This window comes from Paramormyrops kingsleyae, chromosome 18, assembly GCF_048594095.1.
Source record: "Paramormyrops kingsleyae isolate MSU_618 chromosome 18, PKINGS_0.4, whole genome shotgun sequence".
NCBI classification, from domain to species: Eukaryota; Metazoa; Chordata; class Actinopteri; order Osteoglossiformes; family Mormyridae; genus Paramormyrops; species Paramormyrops kingsleyae.
Genome location: NC_132814.1, coordinates 24,507,714 through 24,522,106, shown reverse-complemented (window position 1 = coordinate 24,522,106; position 14,393 = coordinate 24,507,714). Strand labels below are relative to the sequence as shown.

The 14,393-nt window shown below is 39.8% G+C and overlaps 1 protein-coding gene across 5 annotated transcripts; it reads right to left on the bottom strand.

Moving 5' to 3' along the window:
* Positions 1–3,599: 3,599 nt before the first annotated feature.
* Positions 3,600–14,383, bottom strand: adad2 (adenosine deaminase domain containing 2). 5 transcript variants are annotated; one of them, XM_023834132.2, is made up of 9 exons: positions 14,272–14,383; positions 13,076–13,428; positions 11,300–11,428; positions 10,807–10,957; positions 9,610–9,777; positions 8,028–8,242; positions 7,510–7,741; positions 4,143–4,275; positions 3,600–3,927 (listed from the first exon to the last, which is right to left on the bottom strand). In XM_023834132.2, the coding sequence occupies exons 2-9, from the start codon at positions 13,419–13,421 to the stop codon at positions 3,817–3,819; spliced, it is 1,485 nt and encodes a 494-aa protein (XP_023689900.2). In that variant the 5' UTR covers positions 13,422–13,428; positions 14,272–14,383; the 3' UTR covers positions 3,600–3,816. The 5 variants fall into 5 exon arrangements, with proteins under 5 accessions (XP_023689900.2, XP_023689897.2, XP_023689901.2 ...); XM_023834129.2 differs by having other exon boundaries at positions 14,226–14,339; XM_023834133.2 differs by having other exon boundaries at positions 14,258–14,334.
* Between the last annotated feature and the right edge of the window lie 10 nt (positions 14,384–14,393).

Sequence of the window (14,393 nt, the reverse complement as noted above, 5' to 3'; positions counted from 1 at the left end):
ACCTCGACTGCGTTTGTTTACATACTGCCTACCACATGGTACATACTGTAGGTCGCGACGCAGGTCTTTTATGTCCGATTTCGGATGTTATTCAGTTCAATCTATGCTATCTCTATGACAGCTTGGTCGTTAAAGTGGTTGGTCAGTAAGCCAAAGGATGTTAAGCGACGAATAACTAGCACAAGATCATGGACCAGTCTACAACCCTGCAGGTGCAACAGATGCACCGTATAGATGCTGTAGCGAGATATATGTGGTGAGGTAAGGTAGTAGAAAAACACCAACAATGTATCAAATAATACATTAATGTGAAACAGATGGAAAACAGGAATACGTACATAGACTTGAGTGATGTATGAAAACACAAATTATAAAAAGACAAGAGCTTGATATTAAAAGGTTATATCTGTACATTCTCTTTAAAAGGTAAGAGCATAAATAGATATTCAGCTTAGTTGAAATATTATTCTGTTACTAAAAGATTTATCCTGCAAACATTATACTAAAGTTATTACACAATAAGGTCTTCTTAAATTAGTGCGTTCCTATACCCAAACACATGTACATTTCACTGTTTTGAAATCAGAGACCATATTTTGACCACACCCTTGCATGCTTGTAACAAGTGCAATGGTCTGACGTGTAAGTGTGTGGCATCTTGGGCAAGCAATCAAGACATGTGCTTAGCAATTTCAGCTGAAATCTGTAGGCTCCTTGTTCTCCAATTTTTTATATGTGCTTTTAAACGAATATACATCATATGGACAAAACACACCTGTTAATCTTTGGGACCTCTTTGGGATACACCTCTTAATAATTTAATTTAGGTGTTTCAATCAGACCCATTGCCATAGGTGTATAAAATCAAGCACAGCCATGCAGTCAGGTTTACAAACATTTGTGAATGGATGGATCATTCTGAAGAGCTCAGTGATTTCAAGCGTGGTACTGGTATAGGATGCCACCTTTACAATTAGTAATTTTTGAAAGTTCTTCCCTGCTAGATATTCCATGGTCAACTGTATGCGGTATTACTGCAAAGTGCAAGTGTTTTGAAATAACAGAAATTCACCCATGAAGTTCCAGATCATGTAAAATAACACCAAGGGCGCATAGTGCTATAAGGTCACTAAAGCTTTTCCTCTGGCATTAACTCCAGCACAAAACTGTGCTTCATGGAACAGGCTTCCATGGCCAAGCAGCTGCATGCAAGCCTCACATCACCAAGAGCAATGCCAAGTGTTGAATTGAGTGGTGTAAAGCACGCTGCCACTGGACTCTGTGAAGTGACAAATCATGCTTCTCTGTCTGGCAGTCTAATGGACAAATCTGGGTTTAGCTGATGCCAAGTCAACATTACTTGCCTGACTGCATTGTGCCAACTATAAAGTTTGGTGGAGGGGGGATTATGGTGTGGGGTTGTTTTTCAGGGGTTGGGCTTGGCCCCTTAGTTCCAGTGAAGGTAACTCTTAAAGCTGCAGCATATCAAGGGCTCTATTTTGACAATCTAATGCAAAGGTGCAACTAACATTTATGGGCATGTCCAAATCCATTTAGCTATTTTAAATAACAAAATAAATAAAAAACATTTCAAGCACGTACCTGTGTCTGTAATGAGCATCATGCACCGGCACATTTCTAAAATGCACCACTTAAATATCGTTTAATAATATGCGACGTGGTTTCTGTTGGTCAAAAGCACAATGGCATTCCACTACATTAAAATAGCAACGTGCTGACAATGCAACCAGTCACACCTCATGTAGAAAACACCCCTCCTACAAGCAGGAAACAGGTGCATAATCATAGGTTATTTTGAAAACATGCGCTAGTGTGAAACTAGCAAAACCAATTTGTGGTGAAAAATAGAGCCTCAAGATATTTTGGACAATTCTATGCTTCCAACTTTGTGGGAAGAGTTTTGGGAAGGCCCTTTTCTGTTCCAACATGTCTGCCCCAATGCACACAGCAAGGTCCATAGATACATGGCTGGGTGAGTTTGGTGTTGAAGAACTTGACCAGGCCTGCACAGAGACCTGACCTCTTTGGGATGAACTAGAATGGAGATTGAGAGCCAGGCCTTCATGTCCAACATCAGTAACTGACCTCACAAATGTTCTTCTACATAAATGGGCAAACATTCTCACAGACACACTGCAAAGTCACACTTCTACATAAATGGGCAAACATTCTCACAGACACACTGCAAAGTCACACTTCTACATAAATGGGCAAACATTCTCACAGACACACTGCAAAGTCACACTTCTACATAAATGGGCAAACATTCTCACAGACACACTGCAAAGTCATGTGGAAAGCCTTCCCAGAAGAGTGGCAGCTGTTATAACTGCAAAAGGGGGACCAACTGCATAGAATGGCATGTCAAAAGTTCCTGTAGGTGTAATGACTCTTAGCATCTTACAAATTCTCTGTAGATATATCTTACAAAAGGTTTTTATTTTCCTACATATGTTTCCCGACCAGTCTCTTAAGAAGTTGCGTAAGGGAGAGTTTCTTAAGAGCGACCTTAATAGGCACCAGAACACCTGATTGGTTGACATGGATGGCTTGAGAATTGATTATTCCCTCCATGCAGCAACTGCTTGACAACCACATGAGAGAAAGTGGTGTTTTTTAATAAATAAAACACTGCAGGAATCATTCAAAATATAGCATTATTCAGAACTGGGGAGAAGCTAAAAATAAAATATAAAATTAACAAATTGAATCATCTAACCATAAATATGAACCCACCCCCCAGAATGCAGCATCACTAGTTTATTGTTATCTGTTCTACAAAACACCTACGTGCACCAATATGTGCGCATGTCATTGATATAGGCATTAGAAATGGCCAAAGAAAAGAGAATGTAAGAGAATGTCATATGTGCTTCAGTATCGATACTAAAGACTATTTCAGGGTGTTTTTAGGGAAAATATGTGACAAGTATGTAAATTAGCCTGCAACATCAACTCTATCAACCTCGTGAACTGAAGTTTTGATATACTGTGACTCTGGCACATTCAGAGAGGTGTGTGCATTCCAGGGGTGTCGGAAATAGGGGAAATGCATTCACCCCAATATCAGCAGTACCCCCCCTTCCCAATTAATAAATCAATATATAATATATATCAAAATATATTCCTTATCTTTCATTATGAATCCACACATTACTGAGTTGAATTCGCTGTGCATTCAGAACTCAAGGACGAAACCTAACAAAGATTGTAGTCAGGCAAATTAATTTTTTCATAAGGTTCAGTTACTTTTTAGTTAAGTGATGTTTGGTTATGAAACTGTAGCTAATGAGGTTGGTCTTATTTTAAATGAGCAGTATGAGCCAACAACAGCTAAGAGGCGCTCAGACCAACCTTACGAAATAATATTTTACCGAAGATATAATTAACTAAGAACATTTTGGGAAACGCATCAGAGCATTAAGAGACAACTTAAGGTACAACTTACGAATGATGTAGCGTTAAGAAGGATTCGGGAAACCCAGCCCAGGTGTCCCAATAGTTTGGTTCAAATAGTGCATGACAGTTAAGAAAACAATATAAGTAAAATATTTACCTGATTTCATGTAGTAATAAAGGACACTTGATCATTTCTCTTTATTTAACATTAAACAAAGTTAAACAAAAGCATGCAAAATTAAAGCAACAAAATATATTTTGTTGGAAAGAGCACACAAGAAAATTATTAACTTTTAAACTCTAAATGCTTTAACTTTTAATATTTTTACTTCCACCAAAAAAAGACATCACACAGAAACCAGTATTATGAACATTGTATGAATTTACCACAGTCTTTTACTGGCTGAAACAGTCCACCAGGTGCTTGGAGATCCAGGGGCCTGCATTGTTAATTAAGAACTGCTTGCTGACCATAGCCTTAGCGCTCTGATAAGGGCAGGCAGCCATCTAAAATACATAAAGTCAAGAGTAATGAAGCTGACAGTAAATCAAAAAGCCATCACTGCTATCTTTAAAACTGGTCCTTTGACACAGAATTTTCAAATTTGTTTCTCAATGTTAGTATATAGGAAGATAAGTATGAGGTATTAATGCTTATTTTTTCCCCATCTTATGGATAAGTAATAATTTCTAACATTAATTACAAATTATCTCACACACACCTTGGCATTTCGGTAGGTAGGGAGATCAAGTAGGACTTGATGGTTCCCTAGTCTGGCAATTTTTCTGAAGACTGCAAAGAAAGACCTCTTACACAGCCTGCTGGAGAACCCAGGTCCGCTTATAAAGGGAGACCTGAAGACCAAAAAAAACAAATGTTACATGTACTTACATATATTTCAGAATGCTTTTACACACGTTTCTGTGTTTCTAGTTGTACTCTAGTTATATTACCAATCCAACTGTGAAAATCTATAAAATCTGAAATAATATCTATAAAAAGCTATGAATGGGTAAGATAATAGCAAAATTATATGCTAAGCTGTAAAATCTGAAAATAAACTGTGCACCATGTATTAAACAATAAAATACTGAGTTCATTAATTTTGGAATCTCCTTACGTTATAAATGCACATAATGTATTAACAGCAGTGGCGGAATGTAACGAAGTATTTGTACTTCGTTACTGTACTTAAGTACATTTTTACGTATCTGTACTTTACTTAAGTAAAAATAATAATGCATACTTTTTATTTTACTCCATTACATTTTGCCGCAATTATCTGTACTTTATACTCCACTAAATTTCTACAATTTATGCTGTTAGTCGTTACATTTTATGAACACAATTTCCTCAAAATCTTGCATGAAACAATAGTTAGCCTATTGCGTTCTTGTGTTATTTGCCATTTCCTACCAATCAGGTGGCTTTATTAGCTCCAATGATGGCAGAGCGCGCGTCAGTTAGCAGCACGAGCTGGTTGATTTCAAGAAGACGAGACATTCAACATGGACCCAGAGCCAATACACATATACTGTTTAGTTGCTTGTAATTATTACGAGCAATGACATCGGTAGAGGCGTAAGTCAGTGTATCTACTATTCTTTTACAAAATGGCACACCCCAGACGTTGAGATAAACCATTGTGTGAGTACTTTTACTTAAAAAAATACTTTAAAGTAAATTTAAAAATAAGTACTTAGTACTTTCTTTCACTTAAGTAAGATTGTTGATGTAGCACTTCTACTTTTACTTGAATACATATTTAGCAGGATATTTGTACTTTTACTTAAGTACTAAGCTTCAGTACTTCCTCCACCACTGATTAACAGTTGCAATCTTTTTTTTTCTTCCCCTGTCGTGTCCGGCAGTTTAGCAAGCAGGATGTTAGTCTGGGTGCTATATTGTGCCAACACTTTTATGTTACTTGAAATATACTCTTTATTCGTCATTTTAGATTATTGCGCTATTAAGCCAGAGCTGACAGGGAAGGTGAACTGAAATAGGTTGTGAGTGTATGTATGAGTGTGCAGGTTAACATGGAATGATTCCCAATGAGTGTGTGAGGCCACAACAGCACCACCCCGAGGCCCCCCAGTCGGCCAGGAGAGCCCCGGGCCATCATGGACCCAGCCGCCCCACAGCGGCCAGGTACCCGGGCCTCCCGCCACCGGAGGGCTGCGCATCCACCCAAGGAGGCAGAGGGGGGAGGCACCGGGCGCCCCCCACCGGCGAGCACGAGCCAGGAGCCCCACGGCCACAGGACACCCCAGCCAGAGCTGTGGTCCTCCCCCACCGCCCCCCCCAAGCCCTCAGTGTCTAAAGTGCAGTTAAAATAGAGGGGAAGGGAGCTGCGCAGTCCAGCTGCGAGCAGCCGAAGCAGCCGACCCCGAACCTGCACAGCTCCCCCCGCCCTCCAAGGCCCTACGTGAAGGAGTGTGTGACATGGATGTATGTCTCAAGTGCAGTTAAAATAATGGGGGGGGGGGGGGGGGGTGAATGGCTAATCTCACCCCCCCCCCCCCCTTCCCTCTGTGTGGTGCGGTGTGATGTCTTTGGTGTGGCGTCTAAAATGTAGTTAAAAGAGATGGGGGGTGAATAGCTGATCACCCCCCATTACCTATGTGTGGTGTAGGTGGGTGTGGGCTGGGGGGGGGGGGGCGTGGGGTAATAGGTGATAGTGCCGCAGGGCAGCAGGCATAAGGCAAGGCATGCCCGGACGCGCGGCGACACCACCCAGGGGTGTCGCACGGCGACACCACCCCCCGCCCCAACCCAAGGAGGTGTCTGGAGCATCATCTGCACCGGCTTTGCCGATGTGCCAATCTCACACAGACACCCACATCCACCAGACAGACTGACCTGGGACCTGTACCCTCTCTGCCCTGCCCCAGTGCCAACCCCCAGAGGCCAGCATGCCCAGGGGCCCCCAGAGTGACACCCCAGCCAGTCCCACATGGGAAGGGGTGTCCAGGAGGACACAGGTCCCCCCGGCACGGATAGACGCCCCCAGCCCCCCCACCCCGCCAACCCAGGGCCGACCCACAACCCCCAGCTTAGGAACGGTTGCAATCGTTAATGAAGAATTAATAACTATGACTTCAGAGTGGAGCTAAAACCCATTGCATTATGCCTGGTATATTGTGAGAACAATCTCCATGACTGATGGCAAATAAAATAAGGAAAAACTGCCAAGATTATACTTTCAGCAGATGCTTATAGGGCTTTACACACACTTGGAAAATAAATAAATAAAACTTTCCATGACTATTTAAAAATTGTGCCACCATTTTCAATTTTTACCAACATATTATACAACAATGAAACATGTGAACACAGCAGACAACAAAACATTTTACTGTAATTGAACTCATTTGGATACTTTTGAATAAAGAAAATACCTGGATAAGTGGAACTAAACAATGAAACAAAGTTCACATTTGAGTTCATCGGTTTAAGTAAGCACACCATTCAGTAAACCAACAGGTCAGCCCATCCTGTGGTCAGTGTGGATCCCAACGCCCCAGTGCAATGATGGGGACACCGTGCTGTAAAAATGGTGCCGCCCATCGGATGAGATGTAAAACCAAGGTCCTGACTCCATGAGGTACTAAAATATCCCTGGGCATCTTTTGAAAGAGTAGGGGTGGTTCCCCGATCTCCTGGCTAAAACTGCCCACTGTGGCTCTATCAGATCTGGCCTCCTAATCATCCCTAATATCTAACTGGTGAATTCTCTCCTGCCTCTTCACCACCATAGCTACTGTGTGGTGAGCGTACTGGTGCAGAATGGCTACCATCACATCATCCAGGTGGGGGCCACACAATGGTGGTGGTTGTAATGGCTCCCCACTGGTTCTGTAAGGCACGTTGGGTGTCTTGAAAAGCACTATATAAATGCAACATTCATTCATTCAAACATTTTTTGGAAACACAGTATATGGTGTTAATTCATTAATGTGTTACTGTAACCTTTGAAGAATGATTAGTTTTGTAATAATCAGAAAATACAATACCAAATAGATCAGATAAAGAAACTGAATATATGTCACAGAGAAGATCAATATTTTTGTAGTGTGTGGGCTTACCCCGGAATGACTGTGCCGCTCGTACTGTCCAAAACTTCCACACTAGAGTCCCCAAGACTCCAGTTAAGGCTGAAGTTCCTACAGTGCTCTGAGCAGCCCTTCGGCAAATCATCCAAGCTGAATAACACCACCTTGCTCCTGCAGAAGGGCTGGGGTAGCTGGTCCGCCCACTCTCCAGCTAGTCGCTCGTTAATGGCGTCTGATACCTTTTCATAGCTGGGTCTGGCATCGCCTGTGTGAGGCGACACACACGAGCAGTTTACTGAATATCAGTGAAGTCTAGAAAAATTGAGTCTTCTTGCTTGTAAATAAATAAGGCTGAGATTTTACAAACACAGCAATAGTATAAATGAATGAAGACTGAAGTTCAATAAGAATATGGGTATTGGGCATTATGCAGACCTGGATGAGGTACATTCATTAAACTGGATAAGAATGCAAACAATATAGCAGGTAATATGTAAAAATGAAAAGTAGTAGTACTAAGATCTAAGAACCTTAATCAGTAATTAGCTTACCAAGAACTATGCTGGTCATGTAAAGCGGCTTAATGAAGTGACTCAGCAGTGCCCCCTGCAGGCCTGTCACTGTCCAGCGGCTCAGCTTGTCGCTCTCCGACATGCAGCATATCCTTGCACCCCATACACTAGGTTTTATGAGAGCCGCGGGAACAAGAGAGCCTTTAGCATGGCACTGGAGATTCATGGAGGTATAGCTGCTGCTGGGTGATTTTCTGCAGACAAAGGCAGTCCATAGTGAGGTGGTATTCATTTATATGCATTTGCTTTACGAAGCTTGTTAGAAAACTGACTAAAATGAAAACTGGATGTTTTCTAAGCAAGCAGAATAATGATATTTTCAGCAAAACCCAAGAATAAAAATGTAAATTTATACAAGTCCTAAGACAATGAATGTACATGTGTAATGAACTGAACAGAGGAAAGGAAAGGTTATGAAAACTATTGGTGGACGTCAGTATGGAAAACTGCTTTCCAGATTCAGACCTTGGTACCAAATTGATAGCCATAAATTAACTAGAAACTAGAAAGTAAGATGCATCATCAAAGAGACAATAAATTGATTTTCAGTAACGGATTTACTTGGCTTTCGAAAACAAAGACTAAAATCTTAAAATGACCCAAGGAGAACCTAGACCTCAATCCCAAAGAAAATCTATGCACAGGAGGTGACCCAGTAATCTGAAGAAACTTTAACCTGTTTTTGCAAAGAAGATTGTGTGCTAAGATAACAGACTTATTTACAGACTTACTGATGTAATAAATGAAGAAGGTTCTTCCACAAAGCATTAGATGGGGGTTAGGGTGTGCAAACAGACAGGGTACAGCTGGTTTTTAATTTCAATTATTTGTTCTATTTATTTGTTTTTTCCCCATTACTTTTTTGGCTCCGTGGTCACATTAAATATCATTCTTGATTTCTGCCTTTACATCACAGATGCAATTTCAATAAGGGTATGTAGACTTTTTTATAACCATGGTAATTTTGCCATTATGTTTACTACACAGGTGCCCTCAATTAGAACATTTTATAAAAAGTTATAGATAAAACTTTTTTTTAGCTTAGTTAAAAATTCACAAATACAATGTGAACATTTCATAAGAGCATCTATGCAAACTTCATGTTTTGACATGATTAAAAATTGTAGTAAGTTTGGAACTTTTTTTAAATTGCATGATAAATTAAATTCTCTCGATAAATCTAGATCTCAATCATTCTAGAAAAAAATCTGAAAAGGATTTGTACAGTGTCGATACGTACAAAGTAGTGCCTTCTGTTGGAGAAGGACAATACAGTGCAGTAACAGTTATTATAATGTGATTTAGATTATCATATTAAAATATATCAGAACAAGATATAATGACTATATTTATACCTAATTTGAGGAAGCTGTAGCACGCTGAATTAAATTCATTTTTTTAAACCATAGTAGAAAAATGTGTCAGACATTTACATATATCAAATTGCAAATAGCTTTTCGTTATACCTCAAATTTGAATAATTGGTCCTTGGCATTTGTACAGTAAAATGTGCAGAAATGTGTCGTGCGTTTTTAAATTTAAAAGTCCTTTGCATACTTACAGGAAAACACACTGTGCTGCACCTTGAGGGGTTATGCTGGTATAGAGATGCAGATAGATTCTTGGCTTGAGCTGAAGAAGATTACTGTCAGGAGAGCTTCTATAGATGGAACTTTCATTACACTTTGGGTCATTACTGAAGAAAAGAAGAAGCTGCTTGAACAAGAACCTGCCCTCAAAAGAAATATTGGGGAATCCATCAGCAGAAGCGAAGGTAGTTCAGTCACAGGCATCACACTGCGATTGCTCACGGAATAATGAGAATCCGAAGAAGGGAATTCTTTAAAAGCAAGGTCCTTAACTACATAAATATACAAAACCCACACAAATGAGCCATATCAATGTCTATAGATCATTTAAAAAATTCTTTAATAAAATCATTTTTTAAAATGAATTTAGTATTATCCTCTAATTTTTAGTGCTGGTCTTCTCCAGTTACCAATGATTAAACATACTGTAAACCTAACGCTGCTACATTCGACCATCCATCCATCTTCCATCTGCTTATTACAAAACGTGCTGCAGGGAGGCCTGTATGCCAACCCTGGCAGCATAGAATGCAAAGCAAGGGTACCTGCTGCATGTCATGCCAGCATGCCAGCATGCCAGTCCAATGCAGGGCAAATGCAAACATACAGTCATACACTATGGACGTATGTGACTCACATTTACAAGGACTGTGTCGTCATTTTAATAAATTATTTGTTTGTTTTTTGACTGCTGCCCTTTGACACCTTGTATTGGTGTCAAAATACAGAACATGGTTTGTGGGCATGGGAATTAAATTGAATGCTAAAAAAAGTTTTCCAAAACATGATGCAAATTCAGTGGGTAATGGATTTTTTTTAATGACAGCTGTGTTTTATTTAAAACATTTAGAACATGTTCATGAAACATTTAAGTAGCCAGTATTGTAGGTCAGTGGGCCTATCAGATCTGAGGATGTTTCTTAAATGACCAATGAGTAACTGGCAGCGATTTTTCATTGGGCAACATCAAACTAATATTATGACTACTATTGTTATTAAAACCCATAGCAGCTCAAATAACTATTTGACCTTGTATTCAAGGAAAATAACAGCAGCAAGAAAAGCACATGATTAGATGTTATCGTTATTATATTATATTCTTTGAGCTATCATGTCTACAACCCCAAACCCTAGAATCCCTTGACAATCAGTCATGCAAAGTGTATTACCTCTGAAGTGCTCGACGAGCCATAACCATGGCATGGCAGTCGTGCACCACACAACCATTGAAAGACAGCCAGCCACTGTTGCTTGTATTGCCTGTGCCAAGAGCCACAGTTTCATATTGCTCATAAATTTGTCCATCAGATCCAGTCACCTCTGGGAAGGAGTTCACATTTAAATTCAGATATAGAAACTTTTAAAAAAAGGCAACCACTATTCCATAAAAATTGAGAATATCCTCACTTTCTCACATGCCATAAAATAAAAACATCATTCACAGACTACTTTGTATGGTGCAAAAACAACTCTGCTACTATAACACTAGAAAACACTATACTATTCATCTTCGTGTTCATTTGCAAGCCGAATGCAATTCCACCATTTTAACATTAAGACACCAGACTCAAAGTACAATAATGAAAATTTCATTTTAGCTTTCGACAAGCAGAACAGTAAGTGCACAGATACACCGTGAATGTCAAGTGTGAATAAACATACCTCTTTCCAGAACAAAAGCAGCCAGACAGCCGCGGCAGCTATTTAACTCAGGGAGCTTCTGGAGCAGACGATCAAGACACTCATGAGAGACAGCAGCTGTCCTATAACTGTGACCATCTGGGTAAGTGACTGGAATATAGAGAACATTATATAAGACAACTGATTAGAGTACATTATATAAGATGATTGACTGACTGACTAACAGACAGACAGAGACAGACTTCTTGACCTCAAAGGAAACAGCAGGCTTTACGGCAACAATAAATTCAACTAAGCTTTTGCCCAAATAATAGATAGTAAGAAAAACAACAATTAAAAAGTGCAGTGTGCAAAAACAGAATGTGCAATGCAGTTGTAAATAAGTGTGCAAATGAGGTCAGGAGACCAACTCTACAGGTCAGGAGTTGCTCTACATTCCTCATTTCTCCTTATTTTCTTAGACCTGTTAAACCTGCATGCATAAAACTGGGTCATCTTACCGCTCTGGAGAGCCCAGGTACTGTGGCAAGTGAAATAAGCTGAAATTTGGGGCAATCAACCAGGATGAGGCTTTTCTACCATGAAGGCCACCATTTAGATATTTACCCCTACTTAACTGCAACTTTACTGAGGGTACAACCACCACTGTTCCCCAAAGCTACCAAGAACTTGAACCTCACCTTCTGCAACTGTAATTTCCATATCCATCAAAAAAACACACAAAACCATCACAACCCCCTGCAGTATTAAGACCCTAACCCTTTCTATCCTTGAGCCGACAATTCCAGCTCTTCTGACCTCCCTTTCTGCAAGTGCCCCCCCCCCCGTCCCTCTTTCCCTGATCTCTTCAGATGTTATATAGATTTCCTTTTGAAATTACACCTATATTCAGTAATTATCATTTGTATGCAAATGCTCTTTGATACCGCATTCTCAAAACTTTATTAGAACACGCAGAATTAAAATGTATTGCTGTTAGGCAAATGTTATGTGTTTATGTCCTTTTATTCTATATTTATTGTTATGTGTGAATGGCTGCTGTGCTACTCCATGTGCCTTTTTAATTGCCCCTTGGGGGTAAGTAAGTGATTTGAATGGAATAAAATGAACTGAAACAAGTTCAACAACACCTATCACTATCTTCATCTCTTTGTTTACCATTGAATCATCTTCAAAATTTCCTAAAAGCAGCATTATAGCGTTTCTCAACCCGTTCTTCAGGGACTCCCAGACAGTGCATGTTTTTGCTCCCTCCCAGCTCCAGAGGTACCAAAAACATGCACTGTCTGGGGGTCCCCAAGGTCCCGTTTGAGAAGCACTGCTATAGTAATCAGTCAGTTTTACTTCATCGTATTGATGTCCTATACAGAGTGCTCCCCTACTTGCCCTAAGTGTCCCTGGGATAAGCTTCAAGCCCCATGCTCTTGATAAGTGGCTGCAAGATGATTAGATGCTTCATGATCACATTAATGAAGCCAGATTTAATAGACTTTGCTGTCATGATTATCAGCCTAGTACTTAAGGCAGAGATTTTATAAGTGAACCTTGGGCAGCAACATTCCAAAGGGACAAAAGGTTAAAAACAAAATTCATTAATGTTCTCATGCTGTGTATAAAAGCTAAATCGTACACCAATAACTAAGAGATATATATGACTTATGTTTTAAAATATCATTTAAGTGCCAGTGTTCCCCAAAGTTAGTAAAACAAGAACCAGAGCATCATAGTACAAAATAATATTTTCATTTCTGTTTCATACCCCCCCCCAAAAAAAGGGACATCGCATACAGTCCTTACATGTCTGAGAGCAGCCCTGTGATGGCATACAAGCTTCCTGGTAGGAGTCTCCTTCATATGGTTCCCAGTCATAGTTTTTCTTCTGTGGCCCCTCTTCATTATTTAGGGTGAGCAGATCTGTGAACTCTTGGCTGAACTCATCAGTTGGTTCAGCTTTCGACAGGTTTGAGGGTTTGGAGTTATAAGGCCCCGGCGTTTCAAGTCCTGATGTACCAGTCGTCTCATGGGTGGTTGGGAAACTTCCTGAATTCAAGCTCACCTCTTGCTTGCTAGCTAATTGTAGATAACTCAAGGAGGCCGCCATTCTTGCCGGCTCTTTGTTTTTCTGGCTCCTTTTCCTGTTCATAACTTCTCTAATGTAAATAAAAGTGGAAAATTGTAATATTAATACTGTAATATTAAGTACGTTTGGCTGAGATATAGATATATACAGTATTCACTTCCCTATCAAGCCAATGAGAAAAGACAGGCTTCCTCTCTTGCCAGTACTTTAGGTACTCCAATGAGTCAATGATAGATGACACATGAACGGATTTACAATAATCTAAACCATTTTAAGTACCAGAAAAACGATTTATTACACCCCCGAAGATAATAACTAAATACTTTTTCAAGCTTAACACACTTACCGTATTAGACCCACGTACGGCACTTAGGCCTAACGGCCGAAACAATTACGACAGAATCGAATCTTACCTATTGCTAACAATTCTTCAACAATATCCCTGAGAAACATACATGCATAGTCATATGCGTAATGCTTTTCTAAAATTTGTCGGTATAACATATAAACACTTATTGGCCCCTGAGCGTAGGGATTAAATACATATTAACGCGATCCTCCAGGATTCCGCGTACGTAGGAAATATTTCAAAGTTCCATCCATTATATTGCTACTGCTTATTTATACTTAGGTCGAAATGTGGTTAAACGACTAACCGTTATAAATGCTTTAAGACAGAATATAGACAAAATATATACTTTAAATGATGTGTTATATGTTTTATTTTTTTAATGCGTGCTCTTATTTTGAAAGTGTATTTCACTTGGCTACCGGAAATGAACTTGTTTTAAAATCATACCCAGCCTCACTAAAAATGAATAATTTTCATTAATCAATTCGAGTGATTTCGCCATTTTTTCTACCGACCGTAGGATATCGTGAATATTAACGAATGGGACCTTGAAACAGAGACCTCGAGTCCTGTGGTCTTCGTAGTGTTTAACCACTTAACGTTTCGCAGATGGCCGGAAGCAGTCTTTTCTCTTCTTCCGGGAAATGGAGAATGTTTGGGTTTAATGTTATAACCTAGAGTTA